This window comes from Mus caroli, unplaced genomic scaffold (genome assembly GCF_978045245.1).
Source record: "Mus caroli unplaced genomic scaffold, Mus_caroli_1 scaffold_5, whole genome shotgun sequence".
NCBI lineage: Eukaryota > Metazoa > Chordata > Mammalia > Rodentia > Muridae > Mus > Mus caroli.
The window spans coordinates 85252276-85280137 of NW_028227260.1; the positions used below are offsets into that span (position 1 = coordinate 85252276).

Here is a 27862-nt window from a genome sequence, read left to right on the forward strand (position 1 = left end):
CAAGTTAGGGTGAGAGGAAAAGCAGCTCAACTGTTCCTTAACACTGATTCAGGCTTCCCTCTGCCTTTTCCAAGTCCAAGACACAAGATAAAACAGAGTAGAATCCTATTCTATATCTATTTGGATAGTTAGTGGTAGGATGGTAGAAGTACTGAAATATGCTACATTTAATACATTTTGGTATAAGCATTTTTCTATTACAATGATTCAGATTTATTATTTAACAAACTACACACTTGTAATTCAATTTCTTTACTCCAATATACATAAATAAACTCCATATCAATGTAATTGAAATTATCAAGCAGTAAACACAATCACATTGCAGCATATATCTGGAAACTCGTTAACATTGAAAACTACATTTTACCTTTAAAGAGTTATCAATTTATTTGAATATAGCATATTGCTAATTTACTTTCTGTGTGGACTTAATTTCACAATGGATGAGTTAAAACTCTAAAATTTTATATAAACAATCCCATTGTTTTTTCATTCTTAATGGCGAACTTAAATGGAAGTTTTTAAAACTCAAAGCCTCACACATACTCATGGTAATATTCTTTAGAAGGTGTTGTTAATTTTATTAGGGTTCACTAAAAAGCATTATTCCATAAAATCAAACAAGTTGCTATTCCATTAAAAGGAAGAATATTCAGCATTTGCAAATATTTAACCTAATGGTGATTTTTATTCTTCCTCCTGGCAATGTAACAATTCAACATCATTCAATAACTTATATTTTAAAAGTTATTTCTTTCCAGTCTAGCCGAAAGAGCCTAGACCTTAAAATTAGAGGTTTTCTACTTTACATATCCTGGACTTTAACAAAGGTAATGGATAATACACTAATTCATACTGCCACCATGTGAGTTATTTCCATAACTTCACGGTATTCAACTTTTATTCTGAAGACCCACACTAGTGTGTCTTCTTGTAACTTAGAAAACTGAAAAGACAGAAGTGTCAGCTATTTCAGGCAAATATGTCTGTATGAATAGGAATTTCCTCAGCCCTTTCTTCAAGTACTATAGTTTAATAATGTTTAATGGTAAGTTATCTTATGTTCTCAATGTTTGAGAAGAATAAATTAGTAAAATTTTTAAATTTTATAAATGTTAGTTAATCACTCATTAATAGTAAAAATTTATAATGAGATTTATAACAAATGCAGATTTTATATTTAATAAAGGAAAACAGGCTTAATTTTTATAGGGTTTGTGACATCACTAACATCTCATTATCTAGAAGACCACTTTCCTAGGTATATATAAATCTCTTCCTCATTTATTTGTAGGTTAAGAAATAGACTAAAATATTTATTGCTTCTCAAATTGAGTAGCAAATATGCTAAGTATTCACCAATTACAATTAATAAACTACACAGGAAGTGCGGTTTTCCATATTCTATAGGCATATAACATTGCATGAGACTTGCATGGTTGCATTACTAATATTATCATGGAAAATCTTAAAATTTTAGTTATTTCATTTGGCAATTTGTAATAAAAGGAAGAAAAATTAGCATTCTATTCAAATATAAAATAAAAAACCTAATGTGTATGAAAGTATTTTGAAGATACTATACACATGGCAAAGGACTATGATTACAGAGCTAATGGAAACAATTACATAACTGAATACTAAATTTGTCCACCTTGCTATCTGGCAGATTTCTATACTATAAGAAAAGAAAAGGAAATGTTCAAAACACCAATTGATTTGATTTCAGAAAATGGGACTCAAAGTCTAAGGGGTGTTAGCGGGGTGGAAGTTAGATATTACTAGAAAAGGCAGATTAGTAGAAAAGAGAATAAGACATTGAGGAAGATCTGAAGAAAACTATTTTCTAATGTTCAGGTAGGTCCTAAACAGCTTGTATATGTGAGAAAACTATGAAAGACTAGTGAAAGGAGCTACATTTGTGATCAGATATTTTACTTTTATTGCAAGCCACTATGGATTTAAAACAAATCAAAACAAAAAACACCATAACAACCACCACCACCACCACCACCACCACCACCACCAAGGACAACAACAACAAACCATCGTTTAAGAGGCATCACAATAAACAGAAAGACTTTTCCTCAGTAGTGAGGCAAAATTAGCTGGCTAATAACAAATAATTATGTATAAAAGAAAATCTATAAACATAAAGCTATTTCATACTATGTTATCTGGTTCTCAGAAGATAGCTTAAGAAAGTTTATTTCAATGAGAAATTATTTAGCATTTACCAATTAAAATTCGCAACACCTAACAAAATTTAAAAGTTACAAGATATTTAAAGACACATTAAAATAGCGCTCATATTGAGAATAAAATACATTAACTAAATGTAACCAAAATATGCACAGTTTGTTGAGTTCACAACAGAAACTAAGAATTGCTATATCTATATTCTACATCATTATGATGGGATAGAAAAAATTTATTAAATCTTTGGTATGTATAAAACTACCCAAATTTCACATCTAAAAATGTCAATAGCAATATATGCCATTAATAATATACACCAAAAAGGATTAATCAAAGATTAGACACTAAAAATGTCATTAAACTTCACAATAAAATTATATAAAATTATGGCTGGGGTAAGCATCAAAAAAAGGGGGGGTGGAATAGTAATGACTAATATTATCACCTTAAATGGGATAATATATAATCATTTGCTGGTTCCTTACTTAAAAATAAAGACTGACTCTGGACAGATACAGATACCCATAGCTAAACAGTGGATGGAGATTGGGAACTCTTTTGGAAAAATAGGAGGAAGGTTTATGAGCCCCGGAAGGTATAGGTGTCCACAGGAAGACCAACAGAGTCAAATAATCTGAACCCTTGGGGCTCTCAGTCTCTGAACTACCAACCATAGAACATATACAGGCTGGACCTAGAACTCTCCATTCATAAGTAGCAGATATGCAGCTTGGTCTTCATGTGGGTCTTAAACAACTGGAACAGGGTCTATCCCAAAAGCTGTTGCCTGCCGTGGGATATGTTCTAGCTGGGCTGCCTTCTCTGGCCTCAGTGTAGCCTCACAGACTTCAAGTGCCAGGGTGAGTAGGGGTCAATACCCAGTGGGAGCCCACCTACTCAGAGGAGAAGGGGTAGGGGATGGGGAAAGGATTGTGGGAGGGTATGACTGGGAGGGGACAGTGAGTGGGACATAAATTGATTAAGTAAAATAAATAAAAACGGAAACATTTTAAAATGATGAAAATTATGATACTATTGATATACAATGATCAATATACAGATGAGAAGTATCCTCAGCACATATATTAATTGCTTGATCAAAAAGTCACTTCTTTTTATTAATTAATTATTTTAATTACACCCCAAGTGTTGCCATCCCTATCCCTGCCAAGTCCATATTATGGACAGAGAGTCTACCAATTGGAGTGCACATAACATAAACAAAGCCCTTATTCCAGAATTACTCAACCTATTGAAATTATAATGGAGTTATAGTTTTATTTCTATATTTCTCATTTTTCATTATAATTAATTCACAATGATTTTAAAATGAATAATTATATTTATTTTAACATTATAAATAGATGAACCATATATGCTTTTTCAGATATCTTTCAAAGTTACCAAAATTTAGATATCTCTTCAAGAATATTTTATATGACAGTATTACATATATGGCTTTCAGGCAGAAATCACATTATGCTTCTTTAATTAAACATTCACTTTGGTGCTATTCAGAATGCATCTTCTATAAGACAGAAGATCATAAATTAATGACTTTTCTTTAATGTATATTAACATTGATGTGTATACAAATTTTATTGCTAAAAGAAGACTAAAGAAGACTTTTAAAATACTTTTATGTAGCCTGTAATTTAATATGTGCTTGAATGCTCAATTTTTGAACATAACTTTGCTAGGTGAACACTTGAGAACAAAGAATTGTAATTATAATATCATATTGAATCTAGAATTTTACAATGTTTAAATTTGTAAATGAGCTACCATTTTCTTTGCTTTCTTCTATCTTAATCATTATTTTTGGTTATTAAATGTTGGCCACATTTCAAGCCCATTTGAATGAAAATAGCATCATGAATAATGGAAGACAAAACAAAAAACATTAAAGACTTCACATAACAAACCATATATCTTAGACCAGATCTATATATTAAATCAACTGAATTATATACTCCACGATTCGATTTATTTTTATCTTCACATTAAAAGACACAATATGAAATCAAATGATTCCCTGGTTATAATCCATATGTTGCATTTCCATTAACATAAACCAGAAAAAGTCAATAAGTACTAACAATTAACTCAACATTGTTTTGGCCTCTAGTCTGTCTCAGAAGGCATTTTGTCAATAGGATGTACAGAAATATTACTATATCACCACAAATTGTCTTGAGAGAAAGAGACTTGTAATTTTAACATGATGAATATTTGAAGCAACTACATTACTACTAAATATACCACAGCTTCTCCTTCTGGACTGGTTCCAACATAAGGGAAACACACACACACACACACACACATACACACACACACACACAGAGAGAGAGAGAGAGAGAGAGAGAGAGAGAGAGAGAGAGAGAGAGAGAGAGAGAGAGAGAGAGAGAGAGATGGGGGGGAGAGACCTAAACCACACTATTCCCTGCTGTAAGATGATTTCCTGCATCCCAGATGCAGTGACACTTCACAATTCATCAGATGAACCAGTAGTGCCCAGGGAGATGCTCTCATCCTTTCACAAAACAGTCATAGCACAGTTTTCAGGCACACTTGTTATGATTTTTATAACATGTTCAATGAGCAACAATAAAGTCAGGAATTATATATTCCATTGATCCTTTTAGTTGAACTTACAGTAGTGAAATATGCAAAATATTGCTGCAAAAATAAAGCCAGCATGGAAAGGGAAATCTCAAAGTCTTACCTTAAGATACCATTTGTATTTAGCATGTTCCCAATTTTCAGGATTTTGTGTCTTTTTGAAAAACTGTTCAACTTCATTCAGCCATTGATTAAATACCTTCATATCATAATGAAAGTGTCGCCATTTTTCAACTGATCTGTCGAAGCGCCTATAATTTGAAAACATGGATGAAATAAGGTAAGTGGTTTATAGGACACATTTTGTGGATACCACCCATTCTTTTTTTTTCTGACAAATGCATTACTTTTGTAGTATCTTACATTTGTAGATTTCATTTTCAACTATCAGATATAATATCTAACGTTATACAGAATGTGTGAAATAAAACAAAATGTATTATTTCCTTTAAAATTAAACATATACATTGATTAAAATGAGTACTAGACAGTTAGGATAATTAGCATCTTCTCCCTTGTGATAATTTTAAAAAGTAATTTTTATATTTTTAAAACATGTTAAAATTTTAAAAATTATTTGAGAACCATATGTTTAACTTTAAAATACATGCAGATCAAAATTAAATTATCTTATCAGTTTTATGAGTTTCAACCTTCCTCCTGATTCAGAACTCCAGTTAAGATACTAAATATCCACCTGCTTGCAGAATTCCCTCCTACAACACTACCTCAGTCCCATGCTGACTCTGACAGGCCTTTGTTCTAACCCAGCTTGTTCCTTCCCACAGCCTCTTGTTCTCTTCTAGTCTACCCCAATTCTTTTGTGTCAGTCATCAATATGTAAATTCAACTTCTATCACTGAGGTTCAGTGACCATAATTCCTAGGACCCAGGAAGACAATTTTCAATGTCCTTTTTGTACTAAATTATACTATCTACTGTCACCCCCTCAGCCCTATAGCAGCCTGCTTGCTGCTGCCACATCACGTCCATTCACTGGAGACAGAAATTAACAATTTAATATGTAACAAAGTAGATTTCAAACCAAAACTAATCAAAAGAAAATGGGAAAGGTTGTTGCATACTCATCAAAGTAAAATTCTACAAAGTTGCCATTTCCATTCATATCATCTATGCTCAACACACAAGGACACTTGTCTCAGAGTTTCTATTATTCCTACACAAAACATAATGACTAAGAAGCAAGTTGGAGAGGAAAGGGTTTATTCAGTTTATACTTCCACATTGCTGTTCATCAACAAAGGAAGTCAGGACTATAATCTATCATCTATAGTCTATAATCTATTTAAATTGTCAGTCATCAAAAGTTTCAAAACAGTCATCAAAAGTTTCCTAACTTAAAAAACAAACAAACAAACTCAGGCCATATGGTCCTCGAACAGAATTTTAACAGATATCTAGTAAAAAGAGTTTACACCAATACTCCTATAATTATTCCAGCAAATAGAAACAGAAGCAATATTGATAAATTAATTTTATGAGGCTACAGTTATCCTGATTAAAAATATACATTAAGGATCAGCAAAAAAGAAAATTACAGAAAAAAATTTCCTTATGAACATAGATGCAAAATAACTCAATAAAATACTTGCAAACCAAATCCAGGAGCACATTAAAAAGATCATTCAACATGATTAAATAAGCTTAAATCCAGGGATGAATGGATTGTTCAACATACACAAATAAGTAAATGTAATTGACCATATTTTTAAAAATGAAAGAAAAATAAAACACATGATGCAGAAAAGACCTTTAATAAAATCTAACAAGACTTTGTGATAAAAGTTCAGGTGAGATTAGGGTTACAAAGATCATGCCTAATTATTAGAAGGAAATTTTAAAGCAAGCCTGTAATCAACATCAATTTAAGTGAATAGAAAATTACTTAAAGAAATTCCACTAAAATCTGGGATATGACAATGTTGCTAACTCTGTCCCTACCTATTCAATATAGAATTTGATATTTTAGAAAGGAGCAGTAAGACAACTGAAGGATATCAAAGAGATATGAAATGGAAAGGAAGATGTCAAAACATTGTTATTTGCAGATGATGTGATAGTATACATAAGTGACCCTAAATATTCCACCAGGAACTCCTACAGTTGATAAACAGCTTTCAGCAAAGTGTCTGTATATAATATAAACTAAAAGAAAAAAAACAATAACCTTCCTATATTCAAATGGCAAACAGTATGAGAAAGAATCAACGGAACAGCGCCATTCATAATCATCTCAAATAATATAATATATCTTGGAGTGACACTAATCAAATAAATGAAAGACCTGTATAGCCTAAAGTCTTTGAAGAACGGAATTGAAGAAGATATCAAAAGATGGGAAGATCTCCCATGCTAATGGATATATAGATTAACTTGATAAAATGGTTATCCTACCAAAACAATCTACAGATCCAGCAAAATACCCATCAAAATCCCAATACAATTCTTTACAGACCTTGAAAGGACAATTCTCAACTTCATATGTCACAGTCAAATAATAATAATAATAATAATAATAATAATAATAATAATAATAAAAACCAGGACAACTAAAACAATTCTGAACAATAAAAGCTCTTCTGAAAGTATCAAAATTCCTGATTTCAATTGTTACTACATGGCTATAGTAATAACAGCCACATGATATTGGTTTAGATAGGAACTTGTTGATCAATGGAACCAAACTGAAGACCCAGATATAAATCCATATGCCTATGGACACTGATTTTTTTTTTAATAAAGGAACCAGAAATAGAAAATAGAAAATAAGAAAGCATTTCAACAAATGGTGCTGGTAAAACTGGGTGTTATTATGTAGAAGAATGCAAATAGATTCATATCTATCACTCTGTATGAAATACAATTTATAGTTGATAGAAGACCCGAACATAAAACCAGACACACTGAACCTGATATAAGAGAAATTAGCCTTGAATGCATGAGCATAGAAGACAACTTCTTGAATAGAACACCAATACCATAGAGACTAAGATCAACAATTAAAAAATGGAACCTTGGCATGTGAAGACAAAGCCCAGTGAGAAGGCAGAAGGTAGAGCAGTAGCCTCTGTTCACAGTCCTGTCCTCTTAGGCAGCAGCTTACTGCCCAGTTTCCTCCATTTTTCCCTTTTCACACAGAAGTCCTGATCATTCATGGTGGCCTTGGAGGTTCTCTTTGTATCAACCATTCTGACCATGAGCTGCCCTCAGGATTTCCTCATCTGTTTCCTGCACTATGAAGTAGTGTCAAAGGCTAATATTTCTTGAGCACCAGTGAGCAGCCAGATCCCAGGAGTAAGTGAGAATGACTGCCAGCCACATAGAAGAGCAATAAAGAACTGTCCTCCAGTATGAATCTAAGGATGGAGCCAGGAAAATTTTTTTGAAAGCTGTCTCTGTGGAGAATGGCATGATCATCAGTGTGCTGGAACATGATACACAGCAGGGGCCAGATTAGATTCTGAACCTAGATGATTATACTAATGCACAAGATCAAAGTAATTTCCACAGGACCTACAAGAACGGTGAGGAGATTCAGTCTTGGATTAGATCTGAAATTATCACACCTACCTGAGAGCATAGGAGACTGCTCTTATAAGCAATGTCCATCTGGATGTCCTACTAGCCACCGCCAGAGAGGTAAACCCACTCAAGAATCCCTCACACCATTCTCATACTAATCAGCAGCCCTTTTGGTGTGGTCCACTGAATCCATTTGCTGTCCTGAGAAGATCCAGACCCCCTATTGGGTGTCAGAGAGTTGGAGTAATTATGGATCCCCTGAGATCTTTTGCTTCCAAATTGGCTTCGTCTTGGTGCTGTACCCCCAGGAACTCAATCTGACCCTTTGAAACCATTGAGACTAGCCCATCTGAACCTAAGACAGACCACCTCCCTGAACTAAGCAAGAATGGCCTGTGAAGGCCTCAATACTGTAACATCTCAGTCTCCCTGTGTTCTTCTGGGCTTGGAACTGAGGATTCTGTTCATATCTTTTCAGGCCTGCTAGAGTTGCATTTCACCCCCTTGTGAGAGCCAAGGTTCCTGCTGAGCAACTCCACCCAGCTGCTTGTAGATCCCAAGGAGAAACCCAATGTCTCTATCAGATCCAGATCCTCCCCATATCCACAGGAGACCTCTGGCAACATAATCTTCTAGAAGATGCAGTCATAGTTACAGAGTTATAAGAACAGAACCCATTTTGTATATTATTTAGAATGAAATGTCAATATAGAATTCATGTTGCTTGTTAAAAAATTGGAACCTCATGAAACTGAAAGAAGCTGTAAGGCAAAATATATGGTCAATAGGACAAAAAAAGCAGCCTGCAGATTGGAAAAGGAAAAGGTCCTACATATGATAGAGGACTAATATTCAAAATATATAAAAAATCCAAGAACCTACATATCAACAAACCAAATAATCTTATTTAAAAATGAGGTCAGGATCTAAGTAGAGAATGCCCAACAGAGGACTCTCAAATGGCTGAAAAACACTTAACAAAAAATTGAACATCCTTAATTCTCTATAAAATGCAAATCAAAACTACTTTGAGATTCCATGTAACACCTGTCATAATGGCTAAGACCAATGACACAATTAATAGCTCACATTGTCAAGGATTTGATGCAAGGGTAATCTTCTGTTGCTGTTCAGAGTGGCAATTTGTACAGCCACTATAAAGACTTATGTTAGTTCCTTAGAAAAATGGAAGTTGGTCTATGTCAAGACCCAGCTATACTACTTTTGGGTATATACCCAAAGGCAGCTCCATCCTATTACAAAGACATTTGGTCAATTATATTCATTGTGGCTTTGTTCATAATAGCCAGAAACTGGAAATCATTAGGTATTTCTCCAATGAAGAATTGGTAAGGAAGTGTGGAATATTTACACAATGGAGTATGCTTTATCTTTTAAAAAAGGTCACCATGAATTTTGCAGGAAAATTGATGCTACTAAAAAAATAATCCTAAGTGAGGGAATGCAGGCAGAGAAAAAAAAACAGGGTATGCATTCAATTACAAGTGGATATTTACTGTTAATTAAGTTATAATCTGGATATGACCCACAGATCCTGGGAGTCTTTGAGACAAGATCCTCTTTGAGACAAGAAGGTATTCTTCAAGCTATGAAAGAGAAACATTTTTTAACTTGAGGCCCATGTCACAAGAGCAAGCTCATGGCCTGCACTGCCTGGATGGACAGGAACTGGAGAATAGATATCACAGAGATCTAGAGCAGAAGCAAACAAGACTGCCATTACCCCAAGTCAATGAAAATCATTATTAATGATATTCTTCTCTATTCATAGGTCTCTGCCTTGCCTAGTCCAGTCATCATCAGAAAGGCTTCCCTTGGCAACTTATGGCAGCAGGTACAGAGACCCTGAACCATACATTATGCACAGAGAAAGGCTAACTTGCACTTTTCAATCACATTGCTCTCCTGGAAGTTCAAGGAATAATACAGAAGAGGGAGTGGAGAGACTGTAGAAGTCAGACAGGATGTAGTACACTGGGAAAACATTCAAGGGCCCATTGAATCACCTAGCAAGGCTCATATGGGCTAACAGAAACTAAAGTGGCATGTTCATGGCTCTACACCATGTCTTCTGTATATATGTTATGTCTGTTGGCATGGTGTTTTTGTGTGAATCCTAAAAGTGGGAGCAAGTGTGCCTATGACAGTTTTGCCTGTTCATGGGACTCTTTACCTCCTATTGGGTTGCCTTGTATATCCTTGATACAAGGGCTTGGGCTTTGCCTTATTTTATCCTGTTTTGTTTTGGTTGATTGTTTTCTCTTGTAGGCCTATACCTTTTTGAAGGGAAATAGAGGGGAATTTGGATCTGGAGGAAAGGAGAATAAGGAAAGTAGTGGAGGAAGTTTAATCTATAGTTGGGATATATTGAATAAAAGAAGAATCTATTTTTCAACTAAAAAAAAAGAAGAAGATGAAGATGAAGCATCCAGAACACCAAATAAAGGGTACCAGAAAAGAAATTCCCCAAGATACAAAATAATCAGAACACTAAACAAGGAGAACAAAGGAAGGATATTAAAGCTTGTAAGGAAAAAGAACAAATCAGACATATAGGCAGACACATTAGAATAAGAGCATACTTCTGAAAGTAGTTGCTAAAACACAGAAAGGTCTGGGTGTATGTTTTACAAGCTTGAGAGACCACAGATGCTAGCCCAGAGAACTGTAGCCAGCAAAAGTATCAATCACAACAGAAAGAAGCAGAAAACTATTTTAATATAAAATTAGATGTTGGCAGGGTCTATCCACCAATCCAACTCTACAGAAGGCACTTGAAAATGCCTTTGACAAAATCCAACATTATTTCATGATAAAAGTCTTGAAGAGATTGGAGCTACAAAGGATATAATGCTAAATATAACAAAGACAACTTACAGCAAGCCCACAGGCCACATAAAACAAACAAACAAACAAACAAACAAACAAACAAAAAAACAAGAGCAAAGAGGAACTCAAAGCACACTAAAGTCAGGCACATGACTAAGGTCATTTTATCTATATACCTATTAATTATATTATCAGAAATCTTATGTAGGACAATGGAGGGTATCAAGTGGGTACACAAATGAGAAGGGAAGAATTCAATTACCTTTATTTGCAGATGATAGGATTATATGAATATGTGATGCTAAAACTCTCACAAGGCACTCCTGTGAAATTCCTGCCAAATATTTTCAGCAAAGTAGATGGATACAAAATTATCTCACAAAAATCTCTAGCCCTTCTATATACAAATGACATATGAACTGAAAACAAATCAAGGAAATATCACCTTTCAGAACAGCCTCAAATAATATAAATTCTCTTGTGGTAACTCCAACCAAGCAATTGAAACAATTGCTGATAAAAAATTCTTGTCATTGAAGGAAATTTTTAAAAAAGATATCAGAAGATGAAAGATGCCCCATGCTCATGGATCATGGACTAAAAATGTACATCCTACTAAAGTACTCTCTGAATTCAATACAATCAATGCCAAAATTCTAACACAATTCTTCACAGAAATTGAAAGGATACTTTTCAGCTTCATATGGAAACAAGCAAAACTCAGACTAGATCAAACTATCCTGAATAGCAAAAGAACTGCTGTGTGTATAACCAACCCTGATTTCAAATTGTACTACAGAACTATAGAAATAAAAACAGCAGAGTATTGCCATAAAAACAGATATATTGACCAATAGAATCAAATTGAAAACTCAAACATAAGTCCATCCCCTTACAGACACAGGAGTTTTCTTTAAACAAATAACCCAGAAATACACATTGGAGAAAAGAAAACATTTTCTACAAATAGGGCTAGTCAAACTAGATTGTTGCATGTAGATGAATAAAAACAAAATTCATATTTATCATCGTGCACAAAACTCAACTTCAAATGGATCAAACACCTCAACAAAAGGCCAATGAACTTAAATCTAGAGGAGACAGATGGAAATAATAGTTTTGAATTCACTGACACAAGAAAAGAATTCCTTAACAGTACATTGATAGCACAGATTCAAAGATCAAAAAATTTAATCAAATGAAATAAAAAAGCATCAGTACATCAAAGGACACCATTATTTGAGCAAATCAGCAGGCTACAGAATAGGAAAAGACCAATTACACATCTAAAAGAGGGTTAATATTTAAAATAATTTTAAAAGAACTAAAAAAAAATTGGATATAAAAGTAACAAATAGCTCAATTAAAAATGAGCTGGAACTAAACAATTTTCAAAAGCTAAACACAAAAGGCTTATAAACAAATGTTCAACATCCTCAGTCATCAAGGAAATGGGAAAAAAACACACAATATTAGAGTATCACAGAAATGGAAATCAAATTTATCTTTTTTTTTCATTTTTTTTAATTAGGTATTTTCCTCATTTACATTTCCAATGCTATCCCCAAAGTTCCCCATACCCACCCACCCCAACTCCCCTACCCACCCGCTCCCCCTTTTTGGCCCTGGCATTCCCCTGTACTGGGGTATATAAAGTTTGCAAGTCCAATGGGGCTCTCTTTCCAGTGATGGCCTACTAGGCCATCTTTTGATACATATGCAGCTAGAGACAAAGAGCTCCGTGGTACTGGTTAGTTCATATTGTTGTTCAACCTATAAGGTTGCAGTTCCCTTTAGTTCCTTGGGTGCTTTCTCTAGCTCCTCCATTGGGGGCCCTGTGATCCACTCAATAGCTGACTGTGAGCATCCACTTCTGTGTTTGCTAGGCCCTGGCATAGTCTCACAAGAGACAGCTATATCTGGGTCCTTTCAGCAAAATCTTGCTAGTGTATGCAATGGTGTCAGCATTTGGAAGCGGATCATGGGATGGATCCCTGGATATGGCAATCACTAGATGGTCCATCCTTTTGTCACAGCTCCAGATTTTGTCTCTGTAACTCCTTCCATGGGTGTTTTATTCCCAATTCTAAGAAGGGGCAAAGTGTCCACACTTTGGTCTTCGTTCTTCTTGGGTTTCATGCGTTTAGCAAATTGTATCTTTTTTCTTGGGTATCCTAACTTTCTGGACTAATATCCACTTATCAGTGAGTACATATTGTGTGAGTTCCTTTGTGATTGGGTTACCTCACTCAGGATGATGCCCTCCAGGTCCATCCATTTGCCTAGGAATTTCATAAATTCATTCTTTATAATAGCTGAGTAGTACTCCATTGTGTAAATGCACCACATTTTCTGTATCCATTCCTCTGTTGAGGGGCATCTGGGTTCTTTCCAGCTTCTGACTATTATAAATAAGGCGGCTATGAACATAGTGGAGCATGTTTCCTTCTTACCGGTTGGGACATCTTCTGTATATATGACCAAGAGAGGTGTTGCTGGATCCACCTGTAGTACTATGTCCAATTTTCTGAGGAACCGCCAGACTGATTTCTAGAGTGGTTGTACAAGCTTGCAATCCCACCAACAATGGAGGAGTGTTCCTCTTTCTCCACATCCTCGCCAGCATCTGCTGTCACCTGCAATTTTGATCTTAGCCATTCTGACTGGTGTGAGGTGGAATCTCAGGGTTGTTTTGATTTGCATTTCCCTGATGATTAAGGATGTTGAACATTGTTTCAGGTGCTTCTCTGCCATTGGTATTTCTCAGTTGAGAATTCTTTGTTTAGCTCTGTACCCATTTTTTTAATGGGTTATTTGATTTTCTGGAGTCCAGCTTCTTGAGTTCTTTGTATATATTGGATATTGGTCCCCTATTGGATTTACGATTGATAAAGATCCTTTCCAAAACTGTTGGTGGCCTTTTTGTCTTATTGACAGTGTCTTTTGCCTTACAGAGCTTTGCAGTTTTTTTTTATTTTATTTTTTCATTAGGTATTCATTTCATTTACATTTCCAATGCTATCGCAAAAGTCCCCCACCAGCTCCTCCACCCACTCCCCCACCTACCCACTCCCACTTCTTGGCCCTGGCGTTCCCCTGTACTGAGGCAGATAAAGTTTGCATGACCGATGGGCCTCTCTTTCCACTGATGGCCGACTAGGCCATCATCTGATACATATGCAGCTAGACACATGAGCTCTGGGGGGTACTGGGTAATGCATACTGTTGTTCCACCTGTAGGGTTGCAGATCCCTTTAGCTCCTTGGTTACTTTCTCTAGCTCCTCCATTGGGGGCCCTGTGATCCATCCAATAGCTGACTGTGGGCATCCTGAGGTCCCATTTGTCGATTCTTGATCTTACAGCACAAGCCATTGCTGTTCTGTTCAGGAATTTTGCCCCTGTTTCCATATCTTGGAGGCTTTCCCCCACTTTCTCCTCTATAAGTTTTAGTGTCTCTGGTTTTATGTGGACTTCCTTGATCCACTTTAGACTTGGCCTTTGTATAAGTAGATAAGAATGGATCAATTTGCATTCTTCTACATGATAACTGCCAGTTGAGCCAGCACCATTTGTTGAAAATGCTGTCTTTTTTCCACTGGATGGTTTTAGCTCCTTTGTCAAAGTTCAAGTGGCCATAGGTGTTTGGGTTCATTTCTGTGTCTTCGATTTTATTCCATTGATCTGTCTGTCATTGTACCAGTACCCTGCAGTTTTTATCACAGTTGCCAGAGGATCTAGCAATACCTCTCCTGGGCATATACCCAGATGATGTTCCAAATTGTAATAAGGACATATGCTCTACTATGTTCATAGCAGCATTATTTATAGTAGCCAGAAGCTGGAAAGAACCCAGATGTCCCTCAACAGAGGAATGGATACAGAAAATGTGGTACATTTACACAGTGGGTAGCTGTCTCTTGTGAGGCTATGCTGGGGCCTAGCAAACACAAAATTGGATGTTCACAGTCAGCTATTGGATGGAACACAGGGCCCCAATGGAGGAGCTAGACAAAGTACCCAAGGAGTTGAAGGGGTCTGCAACCCTACAGGAGGGACAACAATATGAAATAACCAATACCCTGAGAGCTCGTGTCTCTAGCTGTATATGTAGCAAAAGACGGCTTAGTTGGCCATCATTGGGAGGAGAGGCCCTTGGTCTTGAGAAGACTATATTTCCCAGTACAGGGGAATGCCAGGTCCAGGAATTGGGAGTGGGTGGGTTGGGGAGCAGGGCAGGGGGAGGTTATATTGGCTTTCAGGATGGCATTTGAAATATAAATGAAGAATATATCTAACAAAAAATGAAAGTGAGATTGAAGAGCATACACAGGCTGGTCTTAGGCCCTCAGCACATATGTAGCAGAGAACTTTCTTTTCTGGCCTCAGTGGGAGAGGATTTTAACTAATCCTGTATACACTTGATGCCCCAGTGAATGGGGATGAGGGGGTGTCACTCAGAAGCAAATGGAAGGGAGTGTGTGGGGAAGAACTCTGTGAGGTGGGACTGGGAGGAGCAACATTTGGTATGTAAATAAATAAAACAATTAATAATAATAATCTTACACTATAAAAAGAATTAATTGTATTAAAGAGTAACACAAATAAAATACACAGTTGAGTAACAAAATGATGATGGGGATGTTTTGCAAGTTTACAAGTAATATAGAATTGAAGTGTAATTAGTCATATACAAAAGTGGTCTCATAACAAACTTCAAGAGCTTGTGTCCTTTAACCCTGTCTCGAAAAGCAAAAAAAAAAAAAAAAAAAAAAGAAAGAATTATTAAAAATTATGTCTTATAAACACCTGTGTTTCTTGAAATCAAATGCTGCTGTTGAATAAGAGTTTTAAATATAGAAGTATAACTTAGCACAGTTTCATATTGGTGAGACTAGGGTTAATTTTTAATTAAAATTTTCTTTTCTTATGGTGTGTTTGTATGTGTGTGTGTGCATTTGTGACTGTGTGCCTGTGTGTCTGTGTTTGTGTATCCAGGTGTCTGTCTGTGTCTCTATGGGTCTGTGTGTGTCTGTGCAAATATTTGTCATGTATTGGTGGGTATTCATGTGGGCCAGATTAGGGTATTGGGATCCCTTGGAGCTGGTGTTAGAGCTAGCTTTGTGTAGGCATATCTGAGTTCTAAGAGTGGAACTTGGCTTATCCAGAGAAGCAGTCAGTATTCTTAATAAAGGAGCTGTCACTCCAGCTCCTAGGTTGATTCACTTTTCATTATCTATTTTTCAATATGGTTTAGATTTCATTTCTACATTTCATGAGTCAGAACAATGAAATTATTTTAAGATAATTTGAGTGGCAACCTCACTTGTAGATTATTGACTCTTCTCCAACTATCATAGTCTGAGAAGTGTAGCGTAGTATACCAGTGCATGGTTAACACTTGGTCACAAGAGATTGATCCAACTTTGTAGAAGTCAGTCGTCCTCTTCTTATTTTGCATTTATTACCACCCAGTCATCCGAATTATTCCTTTAACACCATTGGCTACTACAAGATAGCTTATGTTAAGCATTTATCTTGTAATAACTAGGCTACTGCAGAACCCAGGGGTTTCCAATCACAGATTCACCCACTGTCACTTATCATACTGGCATTTTTATTCTCCATCAGTTTCTTCAATATCTCTTCCCAAGCTCACTCCTAAGTCCATTTCATAGGCTAACTTTCTATATTCATTCAAGGCAAAGAAAATCTGTAAGGACCATACACTTGGTTTCCAAATAACTAGCATCTAATGACAGAGAAAGTTCAAAGAGAAGGAAGACAAGATAAGTGTCTTGTGTATTCATAGTCTGTTCAATATCCAAGGAGTAAAACAAGATGGACTACGGTGGCACATAGGATTGCCTGAAGTTTCCATGTTCCTTCTAAATACTCCAGCATTGGGGACTGGGTGTGGATTGTCTTATTTTTGTTTCTATGTTTTCTACAACCCTTCTAAACCAAAGCTTTGCAGTTTAAACAATTTTATGTAAATAAATAAGAAACAGTTTGATAAACATATAAAGTTTTTCATATAGTAGGAAACTGCTTAAATATTGAAAACTGTGAAGTTGATTTACCTTTATGTTAAAATTCTTGTCCAAATGAACAACTCTATCCAAGAAAAATATCAAAGAATAAAAGCATATGTTGACATTTAATGTGAGTAATAATACTTTAAGCTCCATTTCAAATATCACATAAAGTTTTAATATAAATTCTTTAGCATTAATATGCATTACTAGCAGCCTCTATTTATTCTTGAATTTATCATATGAAATTATAATTTTCATCGTGATTACTTTATATTATATTCTCCCATCAAAAAATATAGTGTGTGTGTGTGTGTGTGTGAGAGAGAGAGAGAGAGAGAGAGAGAGAGCGAGAGAGAGAGAGAGAGAGAGAGAGAGAGAGAGAGAGAGTTTTAGGGCTTTTGCGATATTACATTTATAAAACTAGGCTGCAGTTTGTTACTGTGCTTCCTAAAGTCTTCTCACTCCATTAACTGAATAGCCCATGAGAGAGCAAAATGGCAGCAGCAAGCAGACACATATAAGGAGACATTAAAATAAAATTCTGGGAAATGAGTGTTTAACTTTCTATGTTATATCAAAGGATGAAAAAATGTCCAATATCTTTCACTAGCAATAGGAGGCAATGTAGGCCAAACTACATTAAACAACAACAATAACAACAACAACAACTACTACTACTACAAAAATGGTAGTGTAAACCTAAGTATAATAAAGCAAGTGAATTCAAATTTTTGCAAATATTGAAATTCTCATTAAATATGCAAGTACTATTTAAAATTACAGTGTTTTTTTCATTTATGTGCAGCATAACTGATTTCTTGCAGTTCTAAATCAACTTAGTCAAGCATAAATTACATTTAGGGAGTAATTTAGGTTCTTTTGGGACACGCTTTAACACTTCCAAGCCATTAAGGTATTGCTCAATTCCAAGAAAGAAATTTAAATAAATAGCATCTTAATAGCTTTCCAACATATCTATTGTGGCTTTACACTTAGCTCTACAAGTTCCACACGGGCTTGCTGATAATTTCCTATTACACATTTAGTCTTTGATGAGATTAAAAAGAAAGATCTTGGCTAACATCTTATATTTGAAAGTCTGGGTAATCTATAATTAAAGGTAAATTGGTAATCTGCCCAGAATACTAGTACCTTTCTATGATATGAATGTGAACGATTCCCAAGGATCCATGGGTTAAAGGCTTGGTCCTTTGTGTGATGTGGAGGTGGTGGGACATTTAAGAGGTAGAACCTAATAGAAAGTCATGGGGGGGGTGGGGAGGGCAAAGTTCTATTCCTTATTGCAATTAAGAAGTCCTCCTAGACGTAATATGATAAAATTTGGAGCACCTTCACCTGACAGATCCCCCTGACTTGCTATTTCTGGTGATTTGATTACTCATGTGCTCCTACCATGATGTGACAGATGTTCAGATCTTACTGAATAGACCGAATTTTGCCAGAGCATACTGAATCACTAGAACTGTGAGCTAAATACAAGCCTTTCTTTTGTAAATATGACCATCTTACATATTTCCTTATAAACTGATTCATCCTGACCCCTCACATTTCCAAGGAATCAAATTCTTTAGTAGTACCCCTATATTAATTGTTGTGCAGGCTTGCCTACAAGACATGACACACTTAGAAGAGTGTTCCCATACACCAATTTTGCTCACACTTCCCAAATGCATTTTAGTTATCAACTCTTAGATACAGCCCTTGGCTCTCTAGGCTAAACTAAAATGTTTATAATAATGTACATACTGAGCTCAACATGTACCAGTATTATTAGTCTTCACAAATAGAGTTTGACCTTGTGAATATTCAGGCAGGCCAAAGAGTGAGCAGACTATGAAGTTGCAATGTTGTTATTTATTATTATTATTATTGTTGTTGTTGTTGTTGTTATTGTTGTTGTTATTGATGAACCATTCATCAGGCAATCTTGGGCAAGCAACTGAGATCTCTGAAATCTGATTATAAAGCTATTCCTTATTCCTCAAGGTTAATTATGAGGGAGAAATGAATACTTGGAAATTTCTTACACGGTATCTGACAATCACTGATACTGCTTTCTAAAGCTGGACTATTAAATTTCAACCATTGTGGTTGGTATGGTGTGTATTTCATTTTAATTTTAACCTGCATGTCACTCAATACTAAGGTTTACAAACTATTCATATATTTATTGGCTATTTACATCTCTTTATTTTTGTGGTGATGACAAGTGTTAGTGTTACAGTGAAGAGTAAAATACATTATTGATTTTTAGTGATGATTTTATAAATACCATCCAGGCAAAATACAGAACAATAAAAACATGCTTTGGTGTGCTTTCTTTCATCACATAATTTTTCAAGAACTTTTCCCATTTACTTATAGATTTTTTTCTATTTTTCCCTTAATAACTAATAAGAATTCTTCATAATTAGTTATTTGCATACCTCATGCAATTTATGTGCATTTCAAATATCTTCTTTCACTATATGGAGTTAATGTTTTGTCTCCTACTGGTGTATTTTGATATACACAAATTATTAATAGGCAGTGTAGTGCAGTACATTGTTTTTTTTTTTATTGAGGATTATTGTTCCGAAAGTTTTAATGGTCTTTGTTTACCAAATACTCATGCATATATTCTTGCTTGTTTTTGCAAAATATGTATTAATTTTCCATTTCTCATGTAGGTTCCTATAAAATTTTAAGATTTCATTTTTGTATATGGATAATACAAAAATAATGTACACATATTTTGGTAAGCCTGAATTACAGTTTTAATTTTTTAGGTAAGGCATTCACTGTGTACAAAATAATGAGCATGCAGTGAAAAAGTAAATATGTTTACAGTGAAAAATACTTGTCCCATTTCCAAACCCCACTCAGTAGTTACACTTTCACTGTTAATGAAAATTTCATAATTTGAAATATTTATGGAGCAAAGCAAGAACTAAGCCAACACAGTGTTAGAAAGTTAGAGCTTTTCATTCAGTTTTACTGTTTGCAATATAGCGAATCCTTGTAATTTTACAGCTCTAGATTGACATTTTATTCTGTAACACACTGTTTATTTTATGGATCCTTAATCCTCTCTAGGTTGTGAGCCTGGTTCTCAGGCTACAAATGATTTTGTATTACTGCTTTTAAGTTTCTCACAGTTTTTATACCAACAAAGTTTAGAAAAACATTCTAAGGTTTTTATTGTTTTCTTCACTGTTGAAGTTTATTAATTCTGATGCCCCTGAACTCGCTTCTTATAATAAGTTTTCATTTATTTTAATATGAAGTATTTTTAAAAGTTGGACAGCTTTTGAAATTTGATGAAATCAATTCAGTCACTAAATACACTTTTACCATTTTTAAGAGAGACAGCTATAATTTGCCTAAAATAATGTACAGGTTTCTTTGAAGCATCCCATTCACTTGAGAAAGGTTCAACTAAACTTTTCAGTAGGGTTTGGAAAATATTATCTATTAAAGCTTCAAGAAATAAATATTTTAAGCTTTATACCACTCATAAACTTTTATGTTGTACAGATATTCAGTTATAACTCAAATCCAGTGTTAGACTCAATGTAAGTAAATGGTGTGGGTGAATGTCAATAAAACTTTATTTTCAGAAATATGTGGTGACCCAGGAGACAAACTCTGGGTAGGAATTAAACAACCGTTGATCTACAGGACTAAGACACATGTTCCAAGTCTGTCCTGTTGTATAGGACTATTTTTTGAGCCAAACTGTGACCATCTTCGGGAATTTTTCTGGGCCTAATCCTCAGATGGGGTTGTGGCTTGTTCACTTTCTTTCTTGAAAGATGGTAATGGAAGGGTCACAGAAGCATCACTTGAAACTGAGACATCTGTACCAGAAAATTACAAGCAAAACTGACTTAATTGCCTGTGCCCTTGGAATTTTTGAGAAGGGATAGGGTACATAAGTGGGGAAGGATGATCCGAGGGGAACTACCTAGCCCTTGGGTAGTTATCAAACATATTGTGTGCAGTATGGCCAGCTTAAAGTCAAACATGATTCTACCTGTGTGGGCTATTCATTCCTGGACATCCTTTGTGAATCACAAAACTGGTATGTCATTAAGTTCTTAATTTTTCCTCTACATCTTCAATATTCAGCTAATGATATATAATGTAGATTGTTTTAGGTTAACCTTTATATTTCTCCTTTTGTATGATTCTTTCTCCTATGTGCCTTTACAGTAAAATTGATATTAAATAAACCCTCTATACCCACTGCCATAGCCTTTTATGAGAGCCCCTGATACCTCAGCTTTCACATATAGCTGATCATCTTTCCTATTATCAGTTGATTATTACTGCAGGTAATTACTATACCACCACACTTACTTTCTGCTCGCAATATGGTCACTGGGCAAGTAAATTGTCTGTGCTACACTTGAGTGTTGAGCATCTCAAAATTTGCAAAGCTTGCACTTATTTGGAACATTTAGGTATATCTAAGAATGCCTTTTCAACAATGACTTTCTTTCTTAGTAATAGATCTCCCCAGAATACATTTTGAGCTTCTTAGGAAAACCACAGTGACTACTCCATGTCTTATTGGCACATTCACATTTACAGAGCTGCTTTCCCCAAGTAGACAATAAATCTAGCAGAATAAAAAGAGAATGCTATATGAAAATAGGATTTCTTTTTTAAAAAATATTTATTTAGGAGTGCTAGGCATGTACCACCGTACCTGGAAAACATGATTTCTTAGTAAGCATTGTTCTTGGCCTTCATGTGTTCAATGTATTTTATAAAGTTATGGATGTATGAATAGCTTCCAGAGAGATTGTTACAGATTTATAACTTCTGTTTAGGAACCATAAATGCTTGTTTTTTACATTTCATTCTTTGGAGTCTAAATACCTCAGAAATTTTTTTTAAAATGCTGCTTGTACTCATTGGTGTTTTACAGAAGATAGAAATATTCTGTAGCCTATGGATGAAAATATCATGTCTCCATTGTTTATATTAATACCAATTTTAGTCACTAATTATTTTTTTACCAATTCAAAATTGGTATAGAATGTATTACTACAAGAGCCTACTGGAAATATTTTTTTTTAAATAATATTATTTTAGAAAATTGTTGATCTTGTTAATAAAAACACATAGAAAAATTAGAGAACTGAATCACATACTACAAACAATAATAGATGCTTCACAAGCCACCTCACGTGTCACAGAAATATGAGGACTTATGAATACTAAAGATTTCAAATCAGTGTTTCCGACTAAAACAAGATTAACAACATCAAACATTCGATACATACTCAGTAGTGTTACTTAAAAATAATAACTAAGTGGACTTGGGAGATAGTTTAAGGCACTTGGTGCACTTGCAGAGGACATGAATGTGATTTCCAACTACAGGACAGCACAAAACCAAATTAACTCTGGCTCTGGACATCTCGCGCCCTCTACTGGCCTTTGTGGGAACTGGGCACACAAGAGGTGAACAGAAACGTAGGAAAAATACCCGTGCACCGAAAATAATATAAAAATAATAATGATAAAACCTGATAAGTGCTGATAGCACCATTGACATACAAATACTTTAGGTTATTACTAAGAATGCAATAAATCTTAGCCTTATTTCTATTGTACTTTTACAACTTTGCAAGTGTTTGTAGATGGTTATCATAGGACTTTCCCTTTTCAGACATGTGTATGAAAAAGACAGGTATATAAAAAAGACAGTTCATAGCTTTATGAATAAGCTGATAAATTATTATTTATTAGATAAATTTATTAGATAAATTATTAGATAAATTAAGTTTTTTCACTAAAACTTCCTCCTCCTTCTCCTCTGTCTCCTCTTTTTCTTTCTCTCTGTGCGCACACACATGCATAGGTGTTTGTGTGTGTGTGTGTGTGTGTGTGTGTGTGTGTGTGTGTGTGAGAGAGAGAGAGAGAGAGAGAGAGAGAGAGAGAGATTGTTCTTCCTTTATGACTGTATCACTTTCAGTGTTTGTATGCTTGCTCTTTGCCAGTCTTATATGAATATGCGCATGTTTAAGATTTTAGGAGAGAAGACTGCCTGGTCTAGCCTCAGTGGAAGAAGATGCATCTAATTCTGGGGAGATTAGAGGACTCAGGGAAGGGGGATCCTCGAGTTTGGGAGAGTGTGAGCACCCTCTTGGAGGCAAGGGGTAGGGGGAATGGGATGTGAAATTGTGTGTGGGGGACCAGGATGGCTGGAATGTAAATAAATAAAATAATTAAAGATTTTAGGAGAATATTATTAAACACTATTTGGTTTACAAAATACTTTATAAATATCCATGTGTTTTATTTATATGTTTATTTGTGAATGGTCATTATTTTCACCCCCCATTGACTTGACTGCTTAATTATATAAAAAGGAAAAAAGTGCCGTTGATATTATTGGTTTCTAGACTTCTGGAAATCTCTCTTGCTCTTTTATAAATAATTTTGCCACAGTCAAAAGTTCTTTTAGACCAATGAAAATATAAAGAGTGTGATATTTGACTGTTCCATCATGTTGAGAAAATATTTAGGGTATACTATTCCTGAAAATTTTCTGACAAAAAAAATGCATAATGTGAGCATATGCTAATGTTAGCCTAAAAATTATTCATCTTCAACATCTCGATTTGGCACAATTAGCACTTTGTAAAAATATTCAGGATAGTAAAAATAGTTTTCTATTAGTGAGCTGTAATGCTATGATAATATTAAGGTTTTTTTTGGAAAGATCAGTTATAAAAATTGAATCAGCAACCCTGATCAAATAATTATAATTTCTAAGAATTTAAGCTAAATCCATTGAGAACTTGATAGATTCCTGGGTCCTTCCTATTATTATTATTATTATTATTATTATTATTTTGGTATATCTTATTTTTTATTGGGTATTTATTTCATTTACATTTCCAATGCTGTCCCAAAAGTCCCCCACACGCTCCCCCCCACTCCCCCCCACTCCCACTTCTTGGCCCTGTTGTTCCCCTGTACTGAGGCATATAAAGTTTGCACGACCAATGGGCCTCTCTTTCCACCGAAAAAAATAGCAGAAAAAAATTAAATTAAATTTTTCTTTTCATAAGGATTTTTTTCTTTTGGAAAGTTTAAGTTAAAGACTATGATACCTCTGAAATTTAAAATCTGTTATTTAGAATTATAGTACATTTATACACATAAAAATAAATTATTTCTGATTGCATAGGTCTGCAATCTCAGATGATTATTAGGTTGCTATAAGAGAATTGAACATTCTGAGATTTCTTGGATAGGATTCTGTTTTAAAGTCCTGTTTGGGGGGCTGGTGAGATGGCTCAGTGGGTAAGAGCACCCGACTGCTCTTCCGAAGGTCAGGAGTTCAAATCCCAGCAACCACATGGTGGCTCACAACCATCTGTAACGAGATTTGGTGCCCTCTTCTGGAGTGTCTGAAGACAGCTACAGTGTACTTACATATAATAAATAAATAAATCTTAAAAAAAAAATAAAATAAAGTCCTGTTTGTCCAAGATAGTAAGAATCTATCTCAGAATAAAATGTAAGAAAAGAGCACTAGAGATACAGATTAGTGGAAAAAAACTTGTCTCACATGTCTGAGGTCCCTTTTCTCAGTCCTTTATATGGCTTCATAGTAATAGCTATCATTATTAAAAATTAATTTTAAAATAATTTGGAAGAAAACCTCTCTTATTTTAACTTTAGTCTACATAGGAATTTCTATTTTCTCTTTGATATAATTTTCCTAGAATCATTTCTTTGCATGAGACTGTCTATTATGTTAGTTACAAATAACAAGAACACTCTACTCCTAATATGTGATGTTAATGAGTATATTAAGATATTTTATTGTCTTAAGCTGTAAACTTTACAAAGGTTTGTTTTTATAATAACCACTTGTAAAGTTTGTGTTAACAGAACCTTGCAACAATAATCCTTATATATAACTAATCATATAATAATGTATCTGCTAATGTAAATAAATTATCTAAGAAAGAAAATATTCTGTTGTTAATTTTGAAATATGTAAATATAGCAATACCTTTATTAAAAAAAAAGGTGACAATAGCATTACCAGAGAAAAACTATCAAAAATGACAAATAACACTCAGCTATAAATAACAAGAAAATATTTTTTAAGCTTAACTAGCTTAACTTGTCAAAATAATAAAGAAAATAACAAATATTTTCATTGACATGATGAGTGTCATTGGGTATTTCACTAATAATTTAGAGTGAGTGGGTCTAAAATACATTCTTGTTAGATTACAGATGAACCAATTAATTACAAAACACCCTTAACCTCATACACGCTTAACACATTTGTTAAATAAGTTATGTCTGTTAGGAGTATCCCATGAGCAATGTGGCTGTGATGCTCATTTTACCTTGAATATACTGATGTGTTGACTACTGGGATACAGGGTTCTCTGACATATTCTCCAGCCTAGATGTACCCTTGGGAGGAAAACTGCTCTAAAGTGAAACTGCAGAGGAAACACAACCTCTATTTCACTGAACTAAAATATCTGACATTATCTACTTGGAGTCAAAGCAATTTTTATCATATCTGAGTACCTTAAAAATAAATATCGTCATAGAAATCAGGGATCTTTTCCTATTTTGAATTCCATCTTATTAAAACACATGTACATGAGGGAAATATTCTTGGCATAAAATTACTACATTCATTTTTTTTTCTTTCCTACACCTACCTTAAGGCACATGTCTCAACCTTCTGAGGTACTTTATTATTTAATTAGAGCAGATACTTTGGTACCATTTTAGATGTTTCATATTAAAGTTTGATTGTTTTCAGTATATGCTATACTCCCAGGCAAGTATATATAGCTGTTGCAAAATGAGGAATAACTAAAACCATCTTTTAAATTAAAACAAAACACAAATATGTAAAATGGTAGAATGTTGAAGTGAAAATGACAACTTTCATAGATGACTAGAAGTATTTCATATTTTATTTATTCATTTAATACACAATTATTGTATGAATAGTACTAGGGATAATAATGTACTAATTATCAATGAAAAGAATGGTATAATCCTACCAATCAGAATTTATAATTTAAAGGGTTACTAAAATGTCATTAAATATCATAAGGAAGATAAGTAGTGTAGTTGTAGTAGATACTAATTTTGCCCTGGGCATGTGGCCTCTACCTTCCATTTCAATTATACAAACCTAAATTTGAAATGCCAGCATTTGGATATCAATATCTAAGGACCCGCTCTGGCTGCAGAGGCCTGTTTTAACTACATCCATGGCAAGCTAAATTGCTCAAGAATGAAAACCCCTGGGAGCTTCTCTCAGACATGATTAATAGGAAATGTTGAATAAGTAGTACAGGTTGCTAGCAATCACGACCAGATAAATCTAAGGGACTTGCTTTATGCTGCTTCTTAGAGTTCTCTGATGGGGACTGAGCTCTTGAATCATCAATTGGGTTGAGTGTTCTCACCTGCTTTATTGGCTTCCAGTTTCCAGTCTTTTTCTACCCTCTTAAGCTATTACTTACACCTTTCAAACAATCTAAAACTGGCATATATTTCTGAAGTTTTGCTTTTGGGAGACTCTAAGCAAGGAGAAAAGTTTATTCCAGTAAAGAGGATATTAACTCGCCTAAGAAGTTTTGAAAGTAACATGCAGGCCTTGTGAGCAAAGTCTTGACAGTGAGAAAACTATGCAGGAGATGGGTGCCTATAAGGATGATCAGAGTTTGCCAAGGCAGAGAAGGGAAGAAGGGCACTTTATGAACCAGAGGAACCACATAAAATGTCATAATACTGTTTCTCAAATTTAATATCAGTCTTGTAGTGGGCTTTTTCAAGCACAGATTGATGGATCCCAATCTCAAATTTCTAATATAACATGTCCGAGTATTTGTAGTTGTCACTAGTTCATAGGAAGTGTTAATGGATATAAGACAAAGGACATAGTCAAACATCGCTAGATGGAGTGGCTGAGTGACAAGATGAAATGGATCAATATGATAAAGGCTGATGAAAGTCCTAGGACCTAGAAAATTTTGGTTTTAATTCAGTATTGTGCAAAGATTATTTCTAAGAAAACCAAACAAACTAAAAAATTTATTGTGAATATAAACAATTTAATATATGATAAAATTCCTGAAAAGATATAATTCACATTATCAGATATAATTTCTTGGGCTCCTTGTGATATACAGACTTCATGTAAATAATTATTTTAACTTTATATATGTTCCAATAACTATAGAACTGTTCATTTGACTAATTCAACTTAAATTCTCAAAATTACTCGGTAGTTTATTGATCCATTACAATTCTTTAATTTTACTAAAGAGAAAAGATTGAATAGTACATCACATAATTTTTTAATAGTGAATGAAAATTAGTACTGATCTGTGTATGTGTCTGATATGCAGATGTTTTTCTGAATCACTGAATAATTTTTGAAACATTAGAAATATTTTTATTCATTTTTTAAAAAAAAACATTCATCAGAAAACAGTTTTGGTAAGTTCTGATGTTTATGACTTACTTTTTATATTGAAATATACTCTATAAACACACAATTAACTTTGTTTATGATGTGTTTTCATTATAACCA

At 34.5% G+C, this 27862-nt stretch overlaps 1 protein-coding gene and 1 pseudogene across 3 annotated transcripts in view; one reads left to right on the forward strand and one right to left on the reverse strand.

Annotated features, from left to right (window-relative positions):
- The window catches only part of Dmd (dystrophin), a 2436643-nt gene that overhangs the window by 1228965 nt on the left and 1179816 nt on the right, over positions 1-27862 (reverse strand). For all 3 annotated transcript variants that reach the window (XM_085838134.1, XM_085838135.1, XM_029473188.1), the window contains exon 44: positions 4928-5075. In XM_085838134.1, the coding sequence (XP_085694260.1) occupies positions 4928-5075 (148 nt within the window). The remainder of the gene's footprint in view (positions 1-4927; positions 5076-27862) is intronic.
- Positions 7999-8766, forward strand: LOC110287014 (proteasome inhibitor PI31 subunit pseudogene; annotated as a pseudogene).